The sequence below is a fragment of the Chroicocephalus ridibundus genome, chromosome 1 (genome assembly GCF_963924245.1).
Source record: "Chroicocephalus ridibundus chromosome 1, bChrRid1.1, whole genome shotgun sequence".
In the NCBI taxonomy this organism is placed as follows: domain Eukaryota; kingdom Metazoa; phylum Chordata; class Aves; order Charadriiformes; family Laridae; genus Chroicocephalus; species Chroicocephalus ridibundus.
The window spans coordinates 196,203,748-196,221,631 of record NC_086284.1 but is presented as its reverse complement, the minus strand read 5'-3'; the positions used below and the strand labels follow the sequence as shown (position 1 = coordinate 196,221,631).

At 38.2% G+C, this 17,884-nt stretch overlaps 1 protein-coding gene across 2 annotated transcripts in view; it reads left to right on the top strand.

Annotated features, from left to right (window-relative positions):
• Positions 1-17,884, top strand: part of WASL (WASP like actin nucleation promoting factor) — a 51,152-nt gene that overhangs the window by 20,239 nt on the left and 13,029 nt on the right. For both annotated transcript variants that reach the window (XM_063323297.1, XM_063323298.1), the window contains exons 2-5: positions 7,277-7,411; positions 8,525-8,611; positions 9,155-9,251; positions 14,321-14,344. In XM_063323297.1, the coding sequence (XP_063179367.1) occupies positions 7,277-7,411; positions 8,525-8,611; positions 9,155-9,251; positions 14,321-14,344 (343 nt within the window). The remainder of the gene's footprint in view (positions 1-7,276; positions 7,412-8,524; positions 8,612-9,154; positions 9,252-14,320; positions 14,345-17,884) is intronic.

The following is a 17,884-nucleotide window of genomic DNA, read 5'->3' as shown; positions in this document are numbered from 1 at the left end:
AAATCCTCTCCTGTAGCATCTGAAGGTGACTTTTTTTTGCAATACACAATTGTCTTTAAAGGTAAGGTCATTAGTAATTTGTTAAATATGTCTTTAACAGCTGTAATAGCTTTAAAAATTGAAATAAATACAGTTTACCCAAATTGCAAATAAAGAAGTATCCAAATCCCCAGTGAACAAACACTGTCACATGTTGGATTTATTTGTGAAGATTTTAGAGGCAACCTAGTGCAAAGACATAAATTATAAGCCAGTCTGAGAATTGCAAAATGTAGCTTCCTAAAATCCAATTTCATAGTAAAAATAGTCCTTGAAAAGTATTTTTATCTACAGAAACGTATGTGTACTATCAAGACGGTATCATCACTTTTTTTTTTTTTTTTTTACAAGATGCAGTGACCATAAATAGCCTGATCCACTGTTCTTGAGGGGGAAAAGGCTAAAAAGACAGTTGGATGCATCCATTGTACTTATTTTTCTGTCATCTGGGGCCATGATCCTTGTAGTCCTTCAGACGAAGGTGTCAGGAGGAAGCAAAAGCAGTCTGCCTTTAGTGTCGCAAGTCTTTTCTCCTTGTGCTGTTTGTTCCTATCTCCATCCTTTCCCATCTAAAACTGCAAAAGTAATTACAACTTGACACTTGTGAATGCTTATCGAGACCTTTAAAACTTGGTGAAAGTGTTGATTTGTGTTCATATTTCTTGCTGTTATGCCCGAATTGCAGCTAAACCATCATACTAGACACCCATGCTAAAGAAGGTTGGATTACCCACTATCCAGGGCTAATATATATTGTAGTATTCTGAACCTGATTAAACTCAAGTTTTCGAAGTTTCTGTAAAAGCACTAGGAAATATTTTTGTCTACTCTAGCAAATGCCTCTGCTACTTATACTGTGGGAATTGTTAGGGAAGTATACTTGCATGTTGTTTATGTGCCCTAATTGGTTGGGGATCATCTGAATAGTGGCAGGCTTACTCAGTTAAAAACACGGTTGGAGGAGATTGCAGTGTGTGCCTTCTGTAGGATTGCATGGTGATGAGAACATTCACCCTAGAAGTGGGTTATCAGCTTTTCCTAGCAGGAAGGGAACACGCTGTTCCCACATGGCAGGAGACATCCTCAGTGCCAAGAAAATAGCTACGTTTTCTCTTGAAATGGGACCTCTTGTGCAGAAGGGAAACCAAACCACCAGAAGGAGCGAGCAGAGCTTGGTTGTGTAGGCCACCAAAGGCCTTCCCATGAGAAGGTGAGGAGGTTCCAGGGCCTGGTCTCTGCAGCAGGTTTTGTTTATGTTTCTGTATTAAGAGTGATGAGAGAAAATGCATAGCTGGGTCGAGCACCGCAGAAACGTTTTTGGAAGCTATGTATGTTTATGACACTGAAGATAAGGTAATTGCAGAACAACATGAAGGTATTGTCAGTCTAACTCTGGTTTTGCTTGCTTTGAATAACAAGAATTTATTAAAGTATCGACATCTAATGTGTAATTGCTTAAGCATAAGCTTTTTTGAAATAAACTAAGATTTCAAGCAATATTTCTACTTGATTGGTTAGTGTTACGCTTTGGATTGTTTTTCTGCAGAATGCTCATAATCGAGAGAAAGAAATGTCAGCCACTGAGTTCTGTCTAATTGCCTAATTTTCTGTAGATTAGTCTTGATGTTTTATAGAGTTAGCTACCCTGCATTCTCACTTCCGCTTTTTTCTTATTCATGAGTATTAATGAGTTTCTATATCTTCCATGACTCAGATAATGCTAGGCTATTAGAGATTGCCTTGGTGCTGAAGCTTCCTGTCCTCACTGTGGTCAAGATCAGAGTTGCACCTCACTAAGCGTTTTCCACAGTGAAGTGGTACTTGACGTTACCACGTCTCTGTTCCTGAACCCTGCTGTCTGAGGAAGATTATTACTTACTGCGGTTTCAGTGTCAGTGAATGGCAACAGCCCTTTATTCTTGAACAGCCACCCCTAGAAGCACACTGCAGGCTGTTGTCTTGGTCTTGTGTCAAAGAAGAAATGAGTGACCCAGGAGCATCCAGCATCACCTGGTCAAGCTTCAGCATGTTGGTTTAGATGTAATGAGAATTGCCACCATAGTAGGTCTTAAAGAATGCCCGCCACACGTACCTTCTCACCATCTGTACTATTGATCAGGAAAAATTTTCCAGATACCTACTTTAAGGAAAATATAATAAAAATATTGATTTCTATTCTTACAGGGTTTGGATTACACACAGCTATTCACCATAGCTTTTTTTCCCCACAGAAATCCTCAAGTAGCTAATTGTGTTCACAGTGACTTTCAGGCTGAAAGTCTTCAGACTGACTTCATGAAGAAGCCACTGGCATTGTATTGGCATGGGTTTTTTTTTCCAAGAGGTTACTCTGCTTGGAAACAACTGCTGCTGCTTGTATTTTTACATTACAGGGCAAGGTCTGTTTTTCCCCCGTCTTATTTTTAAGATACTTCCAGGGACTGGGAAGTAAAACTAAGAAAAGCAAGTCTGTCATGTGGGATTAAATTACGTACATCTGCAGGGGTCTGCACCTTTATTGGAAAAACTGACTCTTAAAATTGGAAAAAGATTGAAAGTCGCTGCTGGTGTGTCTTCAGTAGTACTGTCAGCATGTAACAGCGCTGAACCATTAGGAGAATACATTAAACTTAGTTACATTTTTACAAGCACTGAAATGGGAGTGATTAAGCACTGGAACAGGTTTCCCAGAGGTGATTTGTAGCCTTTAAACTTAACTGGACAGGACCTTGAGCAACTGGAACTCTAGGCTTTTAATTACCCTTGCTGTGAGCAGGAGGTTGGACTGTAAGACTTAAAGAGCTCACATCAAACCAAAGTTATTTTATGAGTCCTTGATCTTTACACCACGAGCAGTTGTCAGATGTACGTGAACATGACAAAATCCATCCCGTTGGGTCTTGAACTGCATTCTGCTCTGGTGTCTACTGACATGGCTGAACATCCTCTTACAGCCTTAGTCTTGCTGCTGCTCTTTGTTGTGACTTTTGGCCCGCTATATTTTAATGTCTGTAGTCTCCTGTAATTTCTTAGCTTTTTACAATCCATGTCAACCGTAAGCAATCTAGTGCGATGGCTCTTTGTTGTAATGAGATGTGCCACTGTCTGTGTTGGCTTGCTTAACTGTTTCTGAGAAACACTGAGTTACAGCAAGTCATTAACTTGACAGGCTACTGCAGCAAATGTTCACACCAGAAGCTGATCAAAGTACACAGCTACCTGCTGCGCGGTTGGAAACTATCAGTGGCTGCTGTGATCACATTCTACAAATGTGCGATGACTAGTTGTGGCTACCTTTTGCAGGCAGAAGGTGTTTTCAGGAGCCTTTTGTTGCTACCACATATCCTGCAGTACGTGTGTCCAAGGATGAGACCAGCTCTGCCAGTGAGGCGGCCAGCGTACGGCTGACAAGACCAGACTTACTGTTTCATAGCTCATCTGTTTGAGGGGTGTGACAAGTCCCTGGAATCAATGGCATGTCCTCCAGCTGGAGGCTGACTTTGGAAAAAATAAAGGGAACTGAGGGGGTTGGAGGCTCATCTCCATGGCCCATCAGTAGTTGGTGGGCTACCTTGTTTCTTTCCCCTGTGCACCTTTTCCAAATATATAGGTATATAAAAAGGACAAGGTCCTCAGCAAAATTGTTCAGCAAAGCAGTAGTGCCAACCTCAAAATCCTTCTCCTGAAAATGCAGTAATAACTTTAGGTATTAAGTAACAAATCAGCTTACTATATCACAGATAATACATGAATTACATTGAGTATTTAATGGCAGTTCTGTCAATTCTGTCTGTGAAATCAGTGATGTGACCTCTTGTGAAGAAATATTTACATATAGTTTTAAAGAACCCATACTTTTAAATGCAACATTCTCTTCAAGAATGCTGTGAGAAACTGAGCTGGGTCTATCAATTGGCTTCAAAACAGACAAAATGAATGCTTATTCAGAAAATGCAGTAGAATACTCACATTATGATATTTGTGTAAATGTTCTCAGATGCTGCAATTTCGCAATTAAAGTTGAATTTATTTTTTTAATTGAATTTACGTTGCTAGTATTCATAATGAATAGCAGTAGATGAAGTTTATGATTCATATATTTTCACAGCTTCTAGATTTTGCAGATAAGTTTGTAAGTTTCCAAAGGCTGTGGATGATTAAATATTTTTGCCACTGTCTTCCAGAAACTGAATAGCATAAAGCACGGCAACACTGTTTTGCACGATGAAAACAGTGGCTGAAGTAAAACGAGTTGGATTTTATTATCCTTGTCCCTCCAGAAATACACCTTGTATTTTTTCCTGTATTGTCCCTCTAATAAAAAATGATAGTGGTGTAACAGTGGAATTTGTAATTATATGTTCTAACATGTGAAAACCTCATGGCAGTCTGTCAACACGAGGAATTTGCACAATGCTAATGAGTAAGTTAAAGTGTAATTGAACTTAAAACTTGGTAGGCCTCAAAACAACACCTACTTTAGACTCAGTGAAATTGTTCTCTAACTTGTAAATTAAGCTCTGCTTATAGGGTATCCAAGTGTACATTAAATCTATTATGATTATGCAGAATGAGGACACACTCTTTTTGTGTAATATTCTTCTGCCTACTCATGGGGTAGGTGCTGGATCAAGGTTTTATATGCAACTGTTGTCGAGTTACGACAGTTACTGGTTTACCCAGGTAATCCAATTGGTGCTTTTGCTGCTAGATACGATAGGAAGCGACATGTGGGGAACCCTCTCTTGATACAGATCCCTGTCTTCTATGGCTTGAATTTAAGCTGCTTAACTCCTGCCAAGACCCCCCCATTTGTGTGGGTAGTCCTGTTGGGGGAAGGTTAGTGGAGCTGGACTTGTTTTGGAAGGCTGAGACGGCTTCTTGCACAGACAGTGGGATGATTGCTGTGGTTGAATGTGATGTCTTCGTTTCAACTGTAGAGTGACCCACCTGTGCTCCTTTTTGTTGTCTTGTGTCTACATGATTATCAGTTCAACAATGAGATGATATTGGAGAAATGAGAGAAAAAGCTGTTAGCAGAAGTTTTGAACATAATCTGGCCAGCTGTGCTCAGAATTATGTCCTTGCCTGTTGCAACATAAGGGGTAAAATGGCATCTCTTATGCCTGTAACTTAATGTCAGCTGTATCGTTGTGGTAGTATGGCTAATTCAAGAGTCACTTTTTACTCATCTGACAAGTCCAGTTATGATTAAATTATTCATATTGCTCTGTAGGTTATAGGGAGATAAGTTTTATTCTAACTTAGCTGTAGAGCATTTGAGGAGGCAACTGCAAAGCTTTCTCTTCATCAGTCGGTCATGCTTTGACTTTTTCTGTAGGCTAGCAGAAAGATTAGTAGTCAGTCTGACAACTTCGTTCCTCCTTGCAACCACCTCTTCCGGAATTATATCTGGACTTGTGAAAGTTACATCACAGTTCTTGGGCAAAGGTTGTAAACTTCCCCAAGGAGTAGCTGTCAGTCTTGACTATATTACTTTGACTCTATTTTAACAAAATTGGAAAGTGTTTTGATAAAAAAAAATACTATGAAACTTAGGTTATTCTTTTGGTTATTTTAAACCAGTTGAAAAGTATGACATGGGTGATAGAGATATGTAGTAGATAATCTTATAATATGACAAGATATGCCTGCATTCAGGATGTCAGCTGTTTTGGCCAGTAGTTGGTGTTGATGAAGGCAAAGTAATGCTTGTAGAGCGGGTGGGGAAGACCTCATAAGGAGCCCATTACTCAGAATAGATATGATCCCTCTTGCAACTGTAACAGATCTATCAAAATATCTGCTTAGTGTTCCATATTGAAAAAGGAAATAAAGCTCTTTAACTTACAGAGAGAGAAATAGAGAACAAAACAGAGAACAGTGTGATTGTGACCCTGTGTTCAAAAGGCTAACAAACTGGATTCATACGGAATCTCATCCCTGATCCAAGAAGGATGTAGTAGGACTAAGTAAGATCATGTGAGAGTGACAAGGCTAATTTAAGTGTAGAATGATTTTTTTTTATTTTTTCTTGGTACAAGAATGACTTAAAACTTACCATTTCCTAAACAGTTGGGAATTTACAGGGTGAAGAAGTGTGACGAATATCTATAAAAGCATGGAAAGCCAACTATGAGGCCATTAACACCGTCTCCTAGTGTAAGAACAAGGAGGGACACTCAACTGATACTAGCAGGTGGCAAACTTTTAGGTAAAAGTAGCTAACTATTCACACGGTACATAAGTGAACTGAGAAGTACAATCCTGCCTCGTGTTGTGATGCCCAGAAGTTCACAAGGGTCTGAAGAGCGATTAGATAAATTCACAAAGGAAAAAACCAACGTGTGCTGTAAAACGCATATGGTGGCTCATGGGAGCTTTGAGGTCCATCCTGCTAGTCGCTGGGGGTATACTCCTGTAGTGTAATGGTGTACTCTTGTATTCTTACCTAGGCATCTGGTGCTGTTGGAGAGTAGATGGTGGGCTAGATGGGTCTGTCCCATTACAGAGCCTTTAAGCTTTATGTCCTTATGACTTGGCTGCTAAATAAATATTGTTCAAATGCTCCAGTTTTCATTCACTCGTCGGACTCTTAAGGTAGGACATGTGTATACTAGAAAATGTGCTGAGGAACATTCCTAATGACTGAAGCAGTCTGGTGTGGAATAATCTTTATCTCTTACTAAAATCTCTCAGTTTGAAAACCGGACGATTTCAAGTTGCCAACTGGGAAGGAGCCTAGCTCATGTGAATGCTCAAACCATGCCCAAGAATTTGAGGAGTTTGCTAGTTGGCATGGGTTAAAATCATGCCAGAGACCATTTGAACAATTAAGCAATGTAAACAGTTGCGTTCGAGTACCCGAGAGTGTTTCCAGGCGCTGTGTAATTTACAGTTCTAGATTGAGTATTGTATTTCTATCCAGTTTGAATTACTGAACAGAAAGAAATTTAGTTGCACAGTGGGGCTTCTCTGTTACTGCCATAGTTACTGGTCTGCCAGTAACAAGAAAAAAAAGTTCATTGTTCTTAAGCTGTCTAAATCTTGCATAGAAATGACAATCTAAAGCATAAAAGTGATTTGGGGTCATTTGAACTTTACTATGTTACCACCTGGGAAATCATCAAAGTTGCTGCTTGGAACAAGGAACAAAATTAAGAGATGCTTTGATAAAAGATGAAATGTAGAATTTATGATTTTTAACTTGAAAATAATAGCTACCTTTTCTTTTTAGACGATGTCTTCAGCAGTTGTTCAAATATATGCAGCAGATCGCAATGCCATGTGGTCAAAGAAATGCTGTGGTGTAGCTTGCCTTGTAAAGGACAATCCGCAGAGGTCATATTTTATCAGAATATTTGACATTAAGGTAAGCATCTTTTTTTCTTTTTCAGGCTCTTCAAGCTTGGTTGTATTCATTCTGCATTTTGAATTGGATGAGTGTAGGGTGTCGTAGCTACAAACTCATAGAAATTCTCAAGTAAATGGTTGCGCTTTAAGCGGCGCAGTTACAGTGCTTATTAATAGGCAAGTGCAACTTTCTTAGGTATTCCAAATTGAAATTATTTCATAGATGTCAACTTTTATGGATGAAATAAATACCAATACCATTTTCTTACAGCTCACAGAAGCTGTCATGTATGGATCTGATTAGTCAAACTAGTGAAAGTTAACACTTCTGTACAGGTGGCAACAATCTTTTTGTTTAGTGTGTTGGTGCATGTGAAAACTGCAGGACAAACAAGTGGGGCTTTTTCCCCCTCCACAATATGTACATTCATACTGAAGATCTTTGTCCTGGTGTATTATTTCACTCAAGACAGTGGGAACTAAGAGATGAAGTGTCCAAGATGTGTTTTCATAACAAAAATGATACTGAGAAGCATAAGTCCTACTGACTTTGCTGAGACATTGGAAAGCTTCCCATTATCTCTACAGCTAGGAACAGCTTGTTATCTGTCAGCGTTCAGTGCCTGAAGTCTCTCTGATTTGTTCAGGATTGCCATTTGGCGCTTGCATTTGACTTTGTGATTTGGTCACTTGACTATTAGACTTAGTGAGAAACCTGTTCCTTTGGTGCTGAACTGTAATGCTGTTTAAATATATAAAACTTTCTAAAAAGGTGAGTTTTTTGTTCCCTTTAAGTTAACTGTTTTCAAGTCAAGCCTGACATAATACCATGAAACTGGAAGTCTCCTTTATTGCTATTGCTGTTATCACTGTATTCCTATCACTGGTCACTATTACTGCTCCCAGCATCACTACTGCAGGATTGTAGAACTTGAAAGATGCAATAGTCTTCCACAGCTCTACCGCAAGTTCCAGTATATTTTGATTTTGATTGAGCTCATTCATTGGATTAATAGCAAGGCAGATGTTTAACACCATGCAGTTTCCAACTCTTAATAGGTTCTATTGTGAAAGAAGTTAAACTCTGCAATTCATCTAAGTTTTTAAAAATACTTTTTTTTCTTCTTTTCAGGATGGGAAATTATTGTGGGAGCAGGAGCTGTACAATAACTTTGTATATAATAGTCCTAGAGGATATTTTCATACCTTTGCTGGAGATGTGAGTCTCAACGTCTTTGAATATCTATTTTAAAATGCCTTTTATTTGAACAGTAGCTGCTTTTACTATAACTGAGGTTTTTATTTCATTCTGTAAACTATTTATAAAAGTACAATATTATCTGTGTTCCTTGAAGCTTTTTAAGCTTATTATAAAAGGATGTTTTAAATCTCAACTAGAAAACTTAATCCATAGGACACAAGCATAAACTGGAGTTTTTTATTTTCAACTCCCTTTAATGAAATTAGATTTTGACTTGCAGATGATGTTTGTGAAGTATCATATATTCTTAAAGCACAATTTTTTCTCTCCCCACTTTGATTTCAAGCTACAAGATTTTGCTCAGATTTGTTAGCCATGATCTCTAGAAACTTGATTAGTAGACAGACATTCCTAAGATAGAATGTTTCACTAAGACTTAGTTCCAAATTTGCAGTGATGATTTTTTTTTTTATTATACCTTCAGAAGGTCTAAGAAGACATTTGAGAAAGCCTTTGAAACATTTTCTTAGTCATGGGTGGGGGAATATTAATGTTTTTCAGACATGTCAAGTTGGTCTTAATTTTGCTAATGAAGAAGAAGCTAAACTATTCCGCAAAACAGTAACAGATTTACTTGGACGACGGCAGAGAAAATCTGGTAAATATTCAAATTAATCTTAAATTCAGGCTTGTTTATGTTGTTCTGGGGGGAGGCAGGAAACTACTTCTATGTCTGAAAGCTACTGGAGGCACTATTGCCATACTTACATTTAAAAGCAATTGTGTTATTAAACTGTGCTTCTTTTCTCTATTGTGCAAAAATAATATTTTTCTGAAATAATGCAACTTGATGCCCCTTGCTGTAAGTTTCCTTGTCAGCTGAGACTACAAGGTTGTGGTGTTTGAAAATATAGATCAGGAGGAAGCAAAAACGGTAAGCTGTCAGTGGGAAGACTAGAAATCTTTCTGTAAGCTGTTTTCACATTTGACTAAACCCTCTTTTTAGCTCTGGGCTGTATATAACTGATTTGTTTAAATTCATCCCAAGTGGATTGTAACAAAGATTTTACCATCTGGTATGTTCAGTAGTTCATGTGAATGAATTTTTGGCGTTGGTCCAGCGTTTAGTAGAGAAATATCTTTTATGCCAAACTAGTGATCTTGGCGGAGGCTAAGAACAGGAGACATAATGTGCCTATACTCTCCTTAGCAGCACAGGCCAGTCTGAAGCACAGCATGCTTTTTGCCAGCTGCAAGATGCCTTAGGAACATGGTCAGTGTTTTACAGGGAGCTCAGGCTTCCTGCAGATCTTGTCTTGGTCCTTTTCCAGGGAGCCCATAAACAACTTGCCTGTCTGACAGCCATATGTCCATGAAGAATAAGGTGATGTAAAACATGGGCTGGGAACACAGGGATATGCTCAGGCTTGCTGTCAGCTGTAGCGTGGACTTGCGTCCATTCTGGAATTGATTTGCACTAGCAGTGCAGCGTAGACTGATACAAAGGGAGGAAGCCCTCATATGGGAGTGCCATCCGTGCAAATATTCTTGGGAACCTATGTGATCTGTATGTATTCACTGGGATTTCATTCCGGTACAGTGACTCAGGTGGAGAACATTTGTTCTGGAAGCTTAAATGTCTTCTTTAAGATTCCCTCTGCTCAGAATTAGAGTAAGTGCATAGGGTTTTATGAGAAGTGGGGTCATTAAGAAGTGTCATTAATTGTTTCTCATACTTGTGCAAAAGTAATTTTGCATCAGCTTGCATCTCTTCTTCCTGAAGTTTCATTCTACTAGGTGTCTAAAACACAGTGCTAACAGTGCACAGACATGACTTGGGAGGAACTATGTTTGCCTTATTGGCCGTAACAAACTTTGTTTGAAAATGGTGGTTCAGTCAAACCTCCTGTTCACAGGACAGAGGTTCACCTCTGTCTTTCCACATAGTTGTTTGCGTTTTTTTGGGGGTTTGGTTTTGTTTTTTTTTTTTTACAGGACCACAGAAGTTTTTCTTCTTTAATCTTTGAGATAATATCTTGGGGTTTGTGCTAAAACTCATGTTGTAGGATTATCTTACTCCGTACGTTGTCTTTTAACAAACAAACAACTCCCCCTCCCCAAACACTTACAACTTGAAGACAACTTTAATTAAAAAAAGGAAAAAAAAAAAACTAAAACAAAAAACTCCACCTTTTTTTTTTTTTCTTGTTAAGAGCTGCAAAACAAGGATTGAAACCAATCATGAGATTCCTTAGTCAAGCCACCAGATGGAGTTCTGTATTTGTCATTGATGCGACTGTATCTAATTGTGCTTCTGAAATGCTTGGGCTTTGCACTTGCCCAAGTCAAAGTTGATTTGCTGCTGGTGTGTGTGTGTGTGTTTATTTATAAATGCTTATATAAAGCCATTTTTATATAATATCAATGATATATAAAAGTTCTATATTATTTATAATGTATATATAGATTGTGTATTCTAATGTGTCTTAACTTCTCAAACACAGAAGTAACAGTCTTGTAGTTTTGATGCTTTTCTGTTTTAATGGGACTTTTACTCTCATGCCTTCCAAAATATCGTTCATTTCATGGCAATGCCACCTGACATGCTTTCAACCCAAGTGAGTACTCCATGTGATCACTTAGCAGCCTGTTATACAGTTCAAGGCTTGCTAGGAGACCTTTCCAGGAGTCTTATGGAAAGCTTGTGTTGTTGGAAGGTAGCAAGAACAGCAGTTCTGGTTCACAAAGCTATGTCTTGGTGCTGAGCCTAGTACACAAAATATTGTCTAACAGCTGCAAGAAGAGGTATTCTGCGCTTCCTCACTCGGCTTGAAATGCACTCCAGTATACAGACAACTCCTGAGTAAGTGCATCTGGAGCTCCAGAGAGGTGAAAGTTTGGCTCCAAATAGAGAATGTGCAAAAACTTGCAAATGTACAAAATATCCAATAGAGAATAGAATGAGGGAGAAGGACAGAGAAACAATTATTGATGTGGTGTTGTCTTAATCTTTTTAATATCAGACTGGTTTTCATCTAGCTAAATTCTGATTATTTTTTTATTTTTTTTGATTTTTAAATTCAAATTCTTAACCTTAGATTAAGAAGAAATTACTATAATTTAATAGTTAATTTCTTAATTTTTTTTAATTCATCTTAAATTCCTAATTTTCTAACAGAGTTAATTTCTCTGGTAGACTTACGTAAATAATCTCTCCATTTACTACTTAAACTGATGCCAAATACTTCCCCTGGTAAGCAGGTTTCTCTCCTCAGTGCTTGTCAGCATAGTATATTCTCACTTTGGGTTTCTTGCACGGAGGTACCATTAGTTTTTATTTTTATTATCTTGCCTTGGGAGTGTTAACATGTTTACACACAGCAGTGTCCCCTCTGCATTCTGAGCAGTCAGCCATAAAAGGGCAGCAGAGACTTGTAGAACAGAGGCTTGTCTTAACTGCCTTTCTGAAGTAGGAGGCTTCTTGACTAACGTTTTATGGACTGCTCGTAGCTCATGGGTGGGAGCTCTGTTAGCCCTTTCTGAAGCTGCCTTGTTCCTCCACAAGCTTTTAGCTCCTGGTCCTAATGCACTTCATAAGCCTCAAGCTGGATATTTTATATGTGTGTTTTTTTCTTTTTAATCTTTGGGCACAGCTTTTTGGTTTTGCTGCCTGGGAGACAACGGCATCTCCGAAGTGCTCAGCTTGCATTGGATTCAAGTCTCAGCAGAGATCATTCTCGTTTCCAGGAATACTTACTAAAAAGAGCTGTGTTTTTTGGACATAGGCAGCTGGTGAAGTTGATCTGTTTTGGATCAGTAGGCATCTCCGTTTTCAAAAAAGGAGAAATCCACCACTCTCCAGTCTGGTCCTCTGCACTTCAGAGCAGGAGTTCGTATTTTCTAGTCAGCAGTGGGAACCACAGAAACAGATCTAGTATCTTTGGGCCACCAATTAATCTTTTATATACCCAGCAAAAATTACAGGAAGCATTTAAAATGTCTTGCTTTTATTTCCACTATCTTTTCTTTTGAACTCTTTCTTCTAATGAAAATTGTAATGGATTCCCATGGTTTGGCCCAGGGCCCACTTAACACTTCCTATGAATACCTTCCGCTTTTGCCAGCTTCCCATCCTGTGCCAAATGACTTGAAGTCAGTCCTGCGCTCCCCTTTGCTGTCTCTGACTTGTTGAATAAAACTCTAATTATGTTCCAAAAGTTGAGTTGGGGTTTGGGTGGTTTTTTTTTTTTTTGGCAACACAACAACAGTGGTTTCTTAAACTGAATATTCTAGGAAGAGAAAACACAGTATTTGGCCAAAAATCTTCTTTAAAAAAAAAAAAAAAAAATCTTCTCCCCTCAGACCTGATACCTTTTGCTGAGGCACCCTTGCAGAGATTTTCTACCTCTGTGCCTAAAACTAATCTGCCGTGAGCTAAGAGGCAACTGTCTGTCTTTACAAGGCTTGCTCAGCAAAAGTTGATTCTCAAGGGGTTTTGGTCACCTTCCTCCTGAACGTTTCATGACCTTGACAGGTTCTTTATTCCTACCTGAAGATCAGCTGACTGATAGGAGGCAGATGTGCCTTGCACATTTAGGATTGTGTATTTATTTGTTTTAAAAATATTGCTAGGACATGGTCAACACCATCTGTGGAAGCTCCTACTCTCTTCCCCTTATGTTTGTGTCTGGAAAAAAATAAAAGAAGTTAGCAGTTTTTCTGGGATTTGCTTAAAAGCGAAACGTCTGTTACAAATTCTTATTACAAAACTCTTGGGGGTTCCAGTTAGATTTCAGATACTGCAGATCTGAAAGGGAGTGACGTACAGCCTTCCTTGTAGAACCATGTTTTTTGGTGTGATGAGATGGCAGACTGCTTGCCCACAAGGCTACTGCTGCTTAAGAGTGTGTGTAGGTACACAGATAGGGTAACTGTGTACTGGAGGTTTTGAAGGACAGTTGCTGGGTAGGTAAGTGTCATTTTGGGGGGTTGTAGGGTAAGTAAATGTGGTGGATAGGAATTAATAACGAGGGAAATCTCCTTTAAAGGAGGATTTCCTGTTACAGGCTGAGAGTACTGAGGTGTGAAGTGTTTACAACTACATTTTCAATCATTGAGCCAAATTCTTCATGGTCTGTGAAACAGTTTGCCACTGCAAATAGAGTACCAGATTAGTACTAAGGTGATTCTAATTCTGTTCTGTATTATTTATTTCCTGTGGGATAATATAGGTGAAGTGTCTTGCCCCGGTGTCCTAGTTTCTTTGCATAAACCCCAAAATAATTATAATGTGGTTTAGGTTTTGTGGGAGAACAATACTATATAAAAGTGCTAATTATATCTCAAATAAAAATGAAGGAATAGTTTCATTCAGTGGAAATCAGAAAGCATGAGGTTTCCAAAAGCTTACTTTGATAGGTTATACCAAAACAGCTGCTCTTTGAATATTTCACCTCTACTTTGGAGTCAAAATGTCTGAAACCAACTCAGTAGCTATTTCCTTATGCTCCTACTCAGTTTGCTTGCTTGAAATAGGTGCTTATTATCTAAGATGGGGTTTTTATTGTTCTGTAATGCTTTGTTTCAACTGCACAAGTAGGCTTTAAGGATATTAATAGATTCTTAAGTATGAGTTCAAGGTTGTTGAAAGCTTCACTAGAAACTGAAATTTAGAATGAATTTTTCCATAATACCTAGGAATAAATATCTCTTTTTCTTTTTCAACAGAAAAAAGACGAGACCCACCAAATGGTAAGCATTTTACATGAATCACTGCATTTTATTTTTTCCTACTGCCGTCATGGTTTGTGTGTAGTTTTGTTTTGGACTTGTTCAGGGTAGTCATGTGGTGGCAAAAGCAGTAAACTCTTATTCTGGAGGCTAGTTATATTTGTTTTGTTTCTGTTCTTTGGTATTTGTTTAGTTGTAGCTTGAAAGACTTGTGGCTTAGCTGGCATTCGAAAAGAATGTTTTTGGAGGAACATGTTTCATTGCAAATAGGACAGAGGCCCTTCAGCTTAAGCTGAGAAGAAAGCTTTGTACTTTGCAATCAATTTCAGTGTACCTGGCTAACCATGTAAGGTAACATATGACAGAGGACCAAAAGGCTGTATTTGTCAATATTAAACTTTTTTTTGCATGAAGGTTTGTTTGCGTCTCAGGAATACATCTCACTGGCATGAAAATACAGGTTGCTCAGGAGATCCTCTCATTAAATGGATGGAAGGAGTCAAAAATATGTATAAATATGATCAAAAAACTTTTTACCATCTATTCTAAAATCAAGTGAAAAAAGCATATCAATGAACATCAAGTTTGGAGTCTTTGTAGTTCTGATTTCACACTGAAGTTAAAAAAGAATTTCTCCTGTGGTATTTCTATTGGCGGTCCGGAGCATAGGTCGTATCACTGTATCTGTTAGTTTGCTACTGGAGCAAGGGTATAGTCAGCTGATCATCTGAGGTCCCCTTATGACCTGACGAGGTAGTCTTAAATTTATACTAACCAAGACATCCAATTATCTCAGTAGGTCACCAAAATAGGTAGTCCATAACTAATCCTGAATTATGGGAACTGCTGATATCTTTTTATATCCCAATAAAGCCCACCCCACCACCCTGTGGAATACTTCTCAAAAAAAGTACTGTTTCTTTTTCGTAAACGTTAAGCTTTGAGGAAGTTGAGGCAATCATCAGTTTAGACCAGGCATTTTTGGTATCTATTCCTTTAACTGAGTCTGGGTTGTTTAGTTTTGAAGCAACCGAAGTAATACCACCCATTATTCTTACCAGCTTCTCTGAGCTTTCTGAAGGTTTTAACTGCTCTGCTGCTTAAGTGACATTTGCTTCTGCTCACCTGAACAGTGCAGCCCTGCTAGCAATATCTACAGAGCAGGTGGGAAGGAAAACAGCAACCCACCACAAAAATTTAGCCTTTGTCTCTACTGTAAATGCTACCAACAATAACACAAACCATTTGTTTGCCTAGTTTGCTATCTGTGATTAGAAATAAGATTTAAGAAAACTGAACGTGTAAAATCTAAGCCTGCAAAAACTTTTGTGCTTAAAATAGTCAGGAAACATTTTTTGAGAAAAATACTCGCATACTAAACTTATATTCATTGGTCCTGTGTTTTTATCCTGAATATTCCGTGCAAACATAGGTTTATACCAGATGTTTCGGGTTTATAATCACTAGTCAAAGTCCTGCGCATCTCTGCTTTGTTTCCCTGGGACATCCACATACTCCTTCACAACCTGTCCATTTTCCTTTTTGGATTCTGTGAAATTCTATAATGCCTGGCCTCTCTGCTGGCAAAGAGCTACGGGTGGTCATGCCTCTGTAGTCAGAGATGAGACACGGTCAGGGTATGGCTTATAGCCTCAGGTGGTTATGCTCTATACAGACTCTGCATTTCACTATTTGAAATTCAGTCTAGAGCAGATATATCCTATCAGCATGTAACTGGGGAAAAAAAAAAAAACAACTGTTGTAGTATGAGCTAATTTTTGTTTTATGCTCTATATGCAGTGAAATTCTATTGGGGAAAAAAAAATGGAACACCTGCTTTTTGTGTGCTGGGTATCAGTGCATAATTACCTTTAAAACTGAAAAACAAGAACAGTCACATTTCTGTCCTCACATGATCCATGCTTGAAATACGGTGGGGAATTTTGTTTTAGTGGGGCTTGTTCGTCTGGATTTTCTGCATGTGTTGAACCTGCATGGAAAAAGCACTCTGCCTTTTTGTGTGATGTTTTCAATAGTACGGATTTAAGATTTATTTTTCTTTTTTGTAGAATTGCAGGATTAAAATCAAATTGGCATTAACAGTTATGTAAAATGTATTAGTCTGTAATTTCCTGGGATTTATGTTCTACTCATTTGTAATAGCTAGGTCTCTTTATGCAAATAAAGAAGAGTTATTGTCGTTCAACTGACCTCTTAGTGAAGTTCTGGATGAAATAAGGATTTGTCAGAGAATTAGATTATGAGGGAATCTTTAAGAGCCATGTGGCAGAATTTTGTTTCAGATGTTAACTAGAACAGTTTGCATTTATTGTAGGGCTGTCTGTAGTCTGGGACAGATGCCTAGAGAGGTTCTAAATAAAATACAGAGACTTTCGTAGAATTAACATCTCAAAATGTTCTGTACTACGTTTTCTGGAGCACCTTCTGAAGATGTCACAGATATCGATAACAGTGGATGTTTAAGGCCACTATACTGTCAGGTACTTCCCAACGATGAGCTCTATATGCCTCTCTCATCTTCATTTATTGAGCTGTCTACACCTGATAGGGAAGGTGCATGTCTTATGATGGGAAAAATTTTGCTGGATATAAATATGGCAGTTCTAGAAGAGTGCAATTCCTTCCAAGGTTCTTTTATCCCTCGTGGACATCTAAGGTCTAAACCTGATGGTAAGAAAAATTTTCATCTTCAAGAGTTTGCTATGATCTCTGGTATGAACGTTGTTAGTATCAAGGAATTAGCATCAGGCTATCAGTCCTTAATTTCAGCTCAGCTGAATAAAACTTCAGTTTGCAAATGGCTGCTGCTTTAAATGGTTAAAACCGTGTGTGTTTACTTTATGATTTTACCTGCAAAATGGTGTAATTTCAAAGACTGTTAGGGATTGTGAGAAGAATATCAAGAACTTCCTAGAAGTGCTAGGGTACATGTTTCTTTTTGAACCTCAGTATAGTTTTTGAAACTACAAATATCACTGTAATGGTGAGAAAATATAATAGAAGATTAAAATGGTAAAAAACTCCTACAGTGGTTTTGGTTTCTAATCTAATGAAATTAAGACTGTAACTTTCAATTAAACCTGAAGATTTACTGAACTCCACTTGTTAAGTTTTGAGTTGATAGTATTTGGCAGTTGGTGAGTTAATGCTAACTTCAGGTGTAACTAACAGTACAGATTGGTTTTGGTTGGTTGTATGTGGTCAGTTTGGTTTTTGGTATTTTCAAAGGACAGTTGTCTAGATTATAACATTTCTAGATAAAAGCATTTCTGCTTAGCAGAAAGCACTTTAAAAATTCTTCCTGTAGTTTCAATGCAGTTTCAAATCTTGTTCTTTAAGACTCCTACAGGAACGTAGGAGTTGTCATATGGGTTTAGATGAGTTTTGTCTAGCCCAGTGTCGTGTTTCTGTTCTTGTTTCTTGTTCTGGCCAGTGCTAGGTGTTTCCCACTGAGGAGTTAACAGAGCTGACATTTGGAGTTTATCTATTGTATTGTCTCCTTCTCCTTTCTGATTTGGACTTTAGTCTGTGAAACCTAAG